The sequence below is a fragment of the Mustela lutreola genome, chromosome 1 (genome assembly GCF_030435805.1).
Source record: "Mustela lutreola isolate mMusLut2 chromosome 1, mMusLut2.pri, whole genome shotgun sequence".
Classification (NCBI taxonomy): Eukaryota; Metazoa; Chordata; class Mammalia; order Carnivora; family Mustelidae; genus Mustela; species Mustela lutreola.
In genome coordinates, this window is record NC_081290.1 from 144,050,679 (window position 1) to 144,061,567 (window position 10,889).

At 38.0% G+C, this 10,889-nt stretch overlaps 1 protein-coding gene across 1 annotated transcript in view; it reads left to right on the forward strand.

Annotated features, from left to right (window-relative positions):
* Window positions 1–10,670, forward strand: part of IQCM (IQ motif containing M) — a 430,351-nt gene extending 419,681 nt beyond the window's left edge. Inside the window, exon 15 of the mRNA XM_059165439.1 lies at window positions 10,360–10,670. Coding sequence (XP_059021422.1) covers window positions 10,360–10,457 — 98 coding nt within the window. The 3' untranslated portion in view covers window positions 10,458–10,670. The remainder of the gene's footprint in view (window positions 1–10,359) is intronic.
* The last annotated feature ends 219 nt before the right edge of the window (window positions 10,671–10,889 follow it).

Consider the following 10,889-nt stretch of genomic DNA (forward strand, 5'->3'; position numbering starts at 1 on the left):
AGATTGTATAGTCTTTGGCTTTTATTACTTTGTCTTTTTCTATCACCTCAAGAAAATATGACAAAGAATTTCCAATTGAAAACTCTAAAATTGCTTTTATATTTTCATCTCTCATGTCTTTGCTTCAAAGCTATTATCACGTCGCCACTGGGCAGAGGATGAGATCCAGGTAATGGAAACAGTCCTGGCCACTATTGTATGAACCTGGCTGAAGGGTTCTTACTGAGAGTGGATTTCTTATAATTGGGCCTGAAAGATCCAAAGAATGTTTCTGAAGGTGGAAGTGGTTGGCATACTTTGTCTTAGCAGTTATCACCACTGAGTACTTGGAGAGAAGGAAGTTGTCCCAGTCGTCTCTTAAAGGATAATACACTAAGTCCAAACACATTCTGTTCCAACTATAAGGATGACACCATATTAAGAATTCAGAATTCTATTCCCATAGTTGTTTATATAAATACTTTTAGGGAAAGAAATTGTATGATATTATCAATAGATACTAAAAGAAACAATTGAGAAAATTTAACAATAAGTCTAAATCAATCAATTAGTCAGTTAACCAAACTTCAAGGAAATCTGGAGAACTACATATTCAAGCTAGGAGCAGGAAAGATATTCAATAAAAAATATAAAACAGAAGGAAAATAAATTTGTTTCTTTTTTTTTAATTTCAAAAATTTTTATGAAAAAATAACCATAAACAAATCTATTTAAACTATTGATTTAGAGTGGGATTGCATTTTAGAAGAGGTTTATTATGATGAGCTTTTTAAAACTGAGCATGAGGACAATCTTGGGTGCTTGGGTGGTTCTGTAGATTGAGCAGCTGACTCTTGGTTTTGACTGGGGTGGTGATCGCATGGATCATGGGATTGAGCCCCCGGGTCAGGCTCTGTGCTCAGTGTGGAGTTCGCTTCGAGTGTCTCCATCTGCCCTTCCCCCGACATGTATGGAGATGCCTGTGCGCACACACTTTCTCTCAAATTATTAAGTAAATCATAAAAAGAAGATAATCTAAGAGCAAAATAGACCAAAGATGTAGAGAAACCATTCATGAAAAATCCAACAGCCATCGAATATATGCAAAGTTGCTCCAAGTCGCTAGTAAATGAAGAGACTCAGTGGATTAGCAGCTTTTGGACTGGCCACAGTTAAAGTGAAATAAAAGAATAACTGCTGTTGCTGGCTAGGTTGTGAGCAAAGAAGTAATGTCACACGTTGCTGGTAGAAATGAATTTCATAACATTTTAGAAAGCATGTGGGCAATAGCAATTAAAATTAAAAATATTTAGGGTGCCTGGGTGGTTCAGTTGGTTAAGCAACTGCCTTCAGCTCAGGTCATGATCCTGGAGTCCTGGGATTGAGTCCCACATCAGGCTCCCTGCTCAGCAGGGAGTCTGCTTCTCCCTCTGACCCTCTCCCCTTTCATGCTTTCTCTCCTTCAAGTAAATAAAATTTTTTTAAAAAACTAAAAATATTTATACATTTGAGTGCATTATATTTTGGTGAATCTATCACAGGGAAATGAAAGCACTGCTAAGTAAACAAACATGCTTATTTTAAGCATTTTTTATTAGGGAAAACTGAGGAACAAAGTAAACACTAATCCATAAAGCAATGTTTTGGTACATTCTTATTACAGAATACTATGCACAACGTAAAATAATGAATTAGAGCTATACTAGTTAGGTTGGAGAGATTTCCATGAATTTTTCTTGAGTGAAGAAAGCAAAATATGCATAATATGATGTCATTTTTGTAAAACAAAAATAAGCATTATCAAAATTACTGAATGCTAGTTAATTTACAAGACCTCTCTTAGGAGATTAATACAGTGACACAAAGAACTGAATTACTGATATTTTGAAGATAAAGGACAAACACATAAATAGGCAGGCAACAGGGGTGCCTGGGTGGTGCAGTTGGTTAAGCATCCAACTCCGGGTTTCCACCCAGGTCACAATCTCATGATCATGAGATCAAGCCCTGTATCCAGCTCTTGCGGTCAGTGCAGAGTCTGGTTAGGATTTTGTTCGCCTCTGCCCAGTAAATAAATAAGTAAATAAATCTTTTTTAAAAAGACAAACAATAGGGTCAGTGGGTGGGTGGCTCAGTGGGTAAAGCCTCTGCCTCAGCTCAGGTCGTGATCTAAGGGTCCTGTGATTGAGCCCCACATCGGGCTCAGTGGGGAGCCTGCTTCCCTCTCTCTGCCTGCCTCTCTGCCTACTTGTGATCTCTCTCTCTATCACTTTCTGTCAAATAAATAAATAAAATCTTTAAAAAAAAAGACAATAATAAAATGTAACATAGACCTGTTTTAAAAATGAGTGATTTAAATAATGCTACGGTTTCCAGTAAGTTATAAAAGATTCTGCAATTCATATGTGGATCAAAAATTACCTATAGCCCAATAAGACATGTTAGTATTATGAGTCGTAATTTCTTATAGTAATAGTGATAACATCTGGTATTGGTAGAAAGATAAACAGAGGTAATATAAGTAAAGCACTCAAAACAATGCCTGGAAAAGAATAATTGTACATTAGATGGAAGCTGTTATTCTCATGGTCATTATTATTGCTTTTTAAATGCTGAGGCTATATGTTTTTGAAAGAATATCACAGAGGTGAAGTACCCTTCTCATCACATCATATTAGCAGGAACATGGAACCAATTTTATGACTTTTTAACCTGGTCTTGTAAACCTTGATCAACTGGGCAAGGTAGTGTTTGCCAGGTTTCTTCAGTCACTATTAGTTACGTACACACCACCCACTTTCTGCAATCTATTTTCTGAAATCCCCTAACTAAATTCAGCTCACAGTCAAGGAGGGGTGGGTGAGGCATGAAATTCCCTCTGGAAAGTGGGGATATCTACATAACTTATGAAGAACTGTTACATAACAAAGACTTTTTCTCCCCCACCTATTTATTCAATCATTTATTTACATGTAGTCATGTATATTTCTTTTATACTTTGAGTTATAGTCTAAAAAACATTTTTTTTTGTTGTTGTTGTTCAAATTGTTCCAGTTTTAGACATGAAGTGGTTTTTCATGTTGGTTCCTGCGTCCCTTTGAAATACCCCCAGTGTTTTTGTTTTCTCAGCACTTCCTTACTTTCTGGCATTAAAAGATTCTACGGACTCATTTTGTATTGTTCCTGCCCTAGCCCTGGAAATAGCCATTCTCCAAGAACTCTTGGTTCCTTTATTTTGGTGTGTGGGGGGAGGTGGGTGGTGGAGAGAGAACAGGGAGGGACAGAGGGAGAGAGAGAGAATCTTAAGCAGTTTCCACACCGAGCTCGGAGCCCAACACGGGGCTCCATCTCACAATAGTGAGATCATCACCTGAGTTGAAATCAAGAGTCGGATGCTTAACCGACTGAGTCACCTAGGCACCTCAACTCTTGGTTCCTTTTATTGGAGAATAATCTTAGAAACCAAAATCTGGGCACTAGATATGTTCATTGTTGCTACAGTTTCCAGGATCCCTCAGTAGACAGTTCTAGGAGACAGGATATGAATACTAAGTCAAGTTTGTAAACATAGTTATAATATTACTGTATGTATCCATCTACATCTACCCATTTGCATTTTGTCATTATCCTTCAGTTTCCAGTCAAAACATTGTTTTCTCAAGTTACTTAGGTCAGCTCATTTTCCCTCTCCCCCTTCAGTGAGTTGATACCGATTTTGATGAAACTCATATTTTCGGATTGCACAGTAAGTAGAGTTTCATACTCAAGTCTTCCACATAGAAAAGATTTCCCTGTTAGTAATCAGACTGATTTCAAATTAGTATTCTATAAGCAACAGCTCTAACTTTCATGTTTTTATGTTGCTCTTATTGCTTATATATACCATCGAATTGTGTCCTTGATTCTTTCTTATTCTGTACCAGACCCCCACTTAGAGCAGGGCTGCTCTCCATTTCCTTTCATCTTGTGAGAGATATCCTCGGTGTGATCTCTTCTCTTTGACGGCCTTCTGAAGTCTAACTAATGCCAGCTGGACCTTGGGAATCATTCAGTGGCACCTGGCCTCAGTCTCTGCCATAACTCCAGGAGAGAAGTACTTATACTTGGTTCCCCGTCCCTGTCCTGACCTCTACCTCCTTCAGCCAGCCAGCCTTCTCAAAAGCCCCATGCCCACGTGGGAATCTCAGCAATCTCAGTAGCTCTTCTCATGCCACATTGGGCTGCAGTTCCTGTAAGGCTGCTCTACCATTGTCTAAACCCTCCCCAGAGCTCCTGTTCACAGTGCCATATTGGCCACTTGATTTTTTTTAAAAGGATTGCAGCCCCTCAACAAAACTCCTTTACTCTAAATCTTTCCACAAACTGTATGTGCTTTTGGTCTTTGAGATTTCCCTTTCTGCTTTTCCCCAGGGTAAGGTGCAAGGGGTTAGGGTTAGAGCATCAATTTTTGTTGTTTCCACCTGTTTGTTAGTGCGATTCCTGTTCTCTGTAAGTTGGAAAAGTCTCCATGTGCTAAGTTCTTCACATTCTGGTGTCTTGGGTCTCCCCAAAGCTATATATTTTGAGCAAAGGCTTCTAAGTGGAAGCCTTGCTTTTGAAAGTATTGTTTTTGCTTTTTGCTTTAAAATCTCCTCCTTGAAATGTCATTGTCTTCTTTGTTCTAGGATGTTTCTGCTATTGGGCAGTGCATGTATAGAATGTTGCAAAATTACTCACCTTGTTTTAAATAGATATGCTTAGTAAATAGCTATATGTTTTCCATCCTTAAAGATTACAAAGAGGATGCTGACTGTTCAAAAACTCAAGAATGGAATGTTTAGTAGCTATTTATAATTTTTTCCTTGTTTCAAAATTGATACGTGTCAGAAGCGAGGTTATTTATTTTCAGTCACCCTCAAAGAAGCCATCACTATTGCCTGTAATGGCAGAGCCAGGAGCTAGGAGTGGTGAAGAGTCAGAAGCAAACCTTTACTATTTTAAAGTAATATCCAGCTATGTATAGGCACACGTATGTATATGTAGGTACCCATCTACAAAATACTATGTACGAAAGTATTAGCACACAGAATTATCTACCTATTCTTATGCAACCTCTAGTTTCTTTAAAGATGTTCCCCATAACTGTGGTTATTTTGAGGATATCTCAGATTTGCTCATAAATATGCCATCCTAGGTGGAATGCAACATAGCGTTCCCCCTTCTGTGGTCAGTCTGCAGTGCCAGAAGCCTGCTGAAGGTGTCCTGCTGCTGCCCTTGCCAGCAGCACCTACATAGACCATGCTGCAGTGATTCCAACAGGCTGAAGGAGAAAGCTTCTCTCCTGAACTTTGTACCACTGTTCCTTCCCTCTCAGCACTAGTGAGTGCCCTATGCTCACAACACCTCAGGACATGGTGTAAGAAAACCAGTTTTTCAGCTGCCATTTTCTCACCGGAGCCTTTCTCACAAAAGTTGTTGAGGAGAATCTCCTCATGCAGTGGGGGTGGGAGCAGGAGAGGGACCAGGAGAACGGAGAGTCAAAGCAAAATCATTTTAGCAAGAGGCAATTCAGATTATGTAAATACACCCATCCCAAGCAATTGCCACTGTCTTATTCCATCAAGATGAAAACACTCAGCTAACTCTCGTATTAAGAGTTTTTCCCCCAAGAGGATTTCTTGGTCTTTCTTTGCAAAGCTGACCATAGAGGATTTGTTCTGCCAGTCTTTTGGACATACTCCTGTTTGAAATCCTAAGGTGCACAAAATACACTTTCACACTTGGACCCCTGCTGTATACTAGCATAAAGTGTAACTACTTAAATATGTCCTTAATTATTTGTCATCTAGGATATTTTTGCTATATATTAACTACGATAATCTTCTGGCAGACAGGACCATGATACCAACTTATGTAGTTGCTTTTTTGGTTTGTTTGTTTTTCCTAACTAAATCTCTTTGAGTAACATAATGATTGCAGGGTGGTTTTGTTTGTTTATTGGTTTTGGCTTGTTTGTGGCTTAGGAAATGGAGACTCAGAAAGGTCTTAGCTGGTGCCCTCTACATCACCTCCTAGCACTTTGCATGACCCTGTGCAAATTGGGCTCCATGGATACTCAGAGACCTAAATGTATATTTTACTTTTTACACAATCCACATTCATTTCTTTCCATGTTGCTTTACAAAGATTCATTTTGAAGCATTCACAAGAAGTAGCCAATAGTGTAGAATAATACATAACCTTGAAGAGATCAGAGAGGCTATATGAGAAATAATGGAATAGACTTGTGAGCATGAGAGTCTGGAGGTGGTTAAACAACAACAATAAAAACAGAGGACAACACATATTTTGAATATTTGAGAAAATTTTAATATTCTTTTCTGAAAAATGCAGGCTACAAAACGCATATTTTAGCATATTAGCTTTTTAATTTGAATACTTTTTCAATGTAAAATCATTTCTTTAAATTATTGAAGTATAAACAAGTATATCTAAAACTTCTGATTATTTATTCATTAGCTATAGTAAAAATGACTTTCTACCATATATTCCAATCTAGAAACTTGAAAAATCTCTAAAATTGTTACATTTACATAGGTAGTATCTACTGTTGAGAATATGGGTAAAAGAACTAAAGCTAAGTTTTAATTCCACTCACTATTAATATTCTGCTATTTAATATTATGGGTGTTTTCCTTTGCATATATATGTTTTTAAAAACCTGTGATCCTATTGTAGATGCTGCTTTGTAATCTGCTTTTCCTTTTAAAACAGCATTGTAACATATAGGTATTTAATAAATATGCTTTTGTGACATATTTTAAAAGCCTTGGATGAAGTTGCTTTCTTCCATAGAGGTTTTTATTTGTTCTTGGAGCCCAGCACACTCTAAATTTATTGAAATATTTTTGGACGCACAGGTGATATGAACTGGAACATCACACCAGAGCCAGGTTTGGGGTTCTGCTCTATTTACCCAGTCTCAAAGAGATAAGAAAGTTTCCTTGCTGTTTTTCTTTGAAGTGTTCTTTTCCTTTTTCTTCCCTTCAGCTCCCCAACACTCTACTCCCCTCCCCTCACTTTCCCTTCCCTTCTCTTCCTGTCCTTTCCTTTCCTTCCCCATTCTCCCTCTGCCTAGCCCTCCACTTTCTTTCACTACCCTGCTCTGCTTTGTCTTCCCCTTTCCTCCTCTCTCCTTCACTTCCTTTTCTTTCCATACCCTGTTCTGCCCTCCCCTCCCCTACCCTACCCTACCCTCCTCTCCTCCCCTCCCCTCCCCTTCCCTCCTCCTCTCCTCCCCTCCCCTCCCCTCCTCTCCCCTCCCCTCCCCTCCTCTCCTCCTCTCCCCTCCCCTCACTTCTCCTCCTCTCCCCTCCTCTCCCCTCCTCTCCCCTCCCCTCCCCTCCCCTCCCCTCCTCTCCTCCTCTCCCCTCCCCTCACTTCTCCTCCTCTCCTCCTCTCCCCTCCCCTTCCCTCCCCTCCCCTCCTCCCCTCCCCTCCCCTCTCCTCCCCTCCCTTCTCTTCCTTTCCCTCCTCTCTCTCTCTCTCTTCACCTCATCCTGCCTACTCTAATACCATATCCCTCTGTGGCCCAAACCCTCCATTGTGGTATCCTGCTGAACTCCTCTTCATTTTGGGTGGACCCTGTGCTCTATCTCATGTCCCCATTTCCCTCACAAGGTGGAATGAAGTTTAGGTATCCGGGGTTCTGCAGAAAGCCTCAGACCAAAAGAACCAAACCAAAGGAAGCCAAACCAAAACAGAACAGAACTGGGTTTTGGCTGTTAAATATCCACTAAGTTTACTGATTTTACTTTGTTTTGGCCTCTGCATTTTCTTCCTTCTCTGCCAGCTTAGCAATGCAGCTAAAATATATATAATAATTCATTCAAGATTTGACTTTGTTAATCAAAAAGATTGTTCTCTGCCATATGACAAAAATGAAGGTCAAGAATACTTACTTTGAAAGATTGAAAATATATCAAGATATAAAAATTTTTTAAAGTTTTTAAAGTTTAAAGTTTTAAAAAATTTTATAAAGATATAAAAAATATTTTTATTCTTTCTAAAATTAAATGATTCTTTATTTAACGGAAATATTTGTGAAATAATGGATTATATAATTTAGGATTCTGCTCCCAATCCCACTTCTGATCACCAAGAATCTAGTCATCAGTGTGTGAGATTTTCTTTCCCCCACATCAACAAGTTATTCTTGGATACCTGCTGGATGTCCTGTTAGTTAATTCAATTCTCACAACATCTATCTGGACAAAGTATCATATCCCACAGTTAAGGGGTCAATCCCAAGAGCCTGCCCCATATTTCAGATGCACATTGTAAGTATTAGGCTCCCAGACCCACAACTTATGTTCAATTTGGCTAGAAATTGGAGTTTCCCAGAACTCTTTCCTTAGGTTTGATTAATGTACTAGAGCGCTCACAGGACTCAGTGGGTCACTCATGTTTACTAGTTTATTAAAGGATTGATAAGGAGCACAGCTGAACAGCCAGATGAAGAGGTACATGGGACAAGGTCTGGGAGGATTCTGAATGTAGGAGCTTCTGTCGCTGTGGAGTTGGAGTATAGTCACTCTCTGGTATAGATATGCTCATCAGCCTAGAATCTTTCAGAATGCCCTACTACTGGAATTTTTATGGAGGCTTCATGAAGTAAGTGTGATTCTTCATTAACTCCATTTTCAGCTCCTCTTCCTTCCTTCTCTCAGAGGGGGTTACTGAAAGTTCCAAGTGTCTAATCATGGCTTATTCTTTCCGGTGACTTCCTCTCTTCCAGGAGCTCATTTAGAGTCACCTCATGAGAACAAAAGATGCTTCTAGTGCTCTTATCACTTGAGAACTTAGAAGGGTTTCAGGGGTTTTGTGTCGGAGAGGGGGTCAAAGACCAAATAGTAGACCAAGAGATGCTCCTCTTATCACTTAGAAAATTAAGAAGTTCTGTGCCCAAAATCAGGGAGATATATATATATTTCTATTATCTCACACAATTATTAGTGAAATACCTTTATACAGCCTTTATAACATCATGATATAAATAATAATAATAATACAGCAACTATATCTTAAATACTTACGAAGTGTCAGACATATCTTTTTTAAACTAACAGACTTTATTTTTTTGAGGAGTTAAGTTTTCAGAAATAATGGTGGAAAGTAGAGCATGTTCCCATATCCCCTCTCACTTACAACCCCCTTCCCCTATTCCCCATTATTAACACCCTGCGTTAGTATGGTATATTGTTATAATTGTTGAGTCATTATTAACACATTATGATTACACATATATCTTTTTCGCATCCTTTCAACAACCAGAGAAGATAGATATTATCCCCATTCCAAAAATAAGGAAACTAAGGTTGAATATTAAATCTGAATTGACTGACAAATGTATAAGAACAAGATCTTGGGCCATTATATTCCCTTTTTTCTATTTTACTTACTTTGAGAAAGCCTATGTTTTAAATATCTTCTGTCCGATAAAATGTATGGTTGGTATTGTATATAGTTTTTAAAAAGATCACAATAAGAAATCATTTTTTCCTAAGATCTGATCTTTAGAACTAACATGCTTATCTTGTACAAGTACTAGATTAGAACACCAGTTGGTAGTTGTCAACAATCACAGTTGCAATGATAATTACTAATTATTTTATAAATACTATGAATGTAGTATAATTTAGTTTTGTTATTATAAGCCTTGCTATATGTCTAATGGCGATATAGATAAACATAAAAACAGCAACAATGCCCTGATTCTTCTTTTACAACACATCAAGTTATTAAATTCCTTTAAGTAATGTGCATGGTTCTTTTCATAACTTAAACGATTTTTCAATTATGTTTTTGTTTCATAACAATAGGTCTTAAAAGCCAAAAGTACACTGCCCTATCTGTAAATTAGTGCTGTGCATAATAGTGGACACAGTAAATCTATGGCGTTTATTTCTCATTTGGAAAGTCTTTTTATACCTAAAAATGAATCTAGTATAAGCAATCTGTATGAATAGTGGTGGTTTATATTGACTTGAATATCAGTATCAGAGCTGAGTCTATTGTATTGCAAAAAAAAATCAATACTGTTGCTCTTATGGTCAAACATATGTCGCATCTAATTTATTTCAAGCGTGCTATATATTGATGGAATCCAGGTTCTGCCATCCTTTCTCTCAGCTGTTTGGTCTCACAGTAACTCTTGCTGAGTCTCTTGGCATGATATATAATGTAGTGCGATACACCTGAAAGAAATGTATGCAAGTTAAATCCTTTGAATGTTCTAGCACAACTGTAATTTATTTCCTGTGATTTTTATGGTTTCAAAAGCATGATGTGTTGCTATATTAGTTAAAAATTTACTAATGTAATTATATATTTGTCTTACAGTGAATGGACATCCAATACTCAAGAGAGCTAACATCCGAATTGTTGGAAAGTTAGTATCCAGATCTATAAGAGAAAGGAAAATGAGACATTTATCGTGAGAAGTAGAATAATGTTTCAATACAATTTCATTATCTTAAGAGTTGAACCTTTCTACCCAAAGAGATTATGTTAACATCAGCCATGGATTAATTATGTATCACCAGGAAAAAAATGACAAGCATCTCTGGACATCAAAGAAAAGATTTGAACAAGTCAGTTCATAATTTCTAAATATCTTTGGATGAACCATTCATTGGATCTTCTTCATTAAAAGCAACAACATGGATGGAACTAGAGCGTATCATGCTTAGCGAAATAAGTCAAGCAGAGAAAGACAACTATCATATGATCTCCCTGATATGAGGAAGTGGTGATGCAACATGGAGGCTTAAGTGGGTAGAAGAATAAATGAAACAAGATGGGATTGGGAGGGAGACAAACCATAAGTGACTCTTAATCTCACAAAACAAACTGAGGGTTGCCGGGGGGAG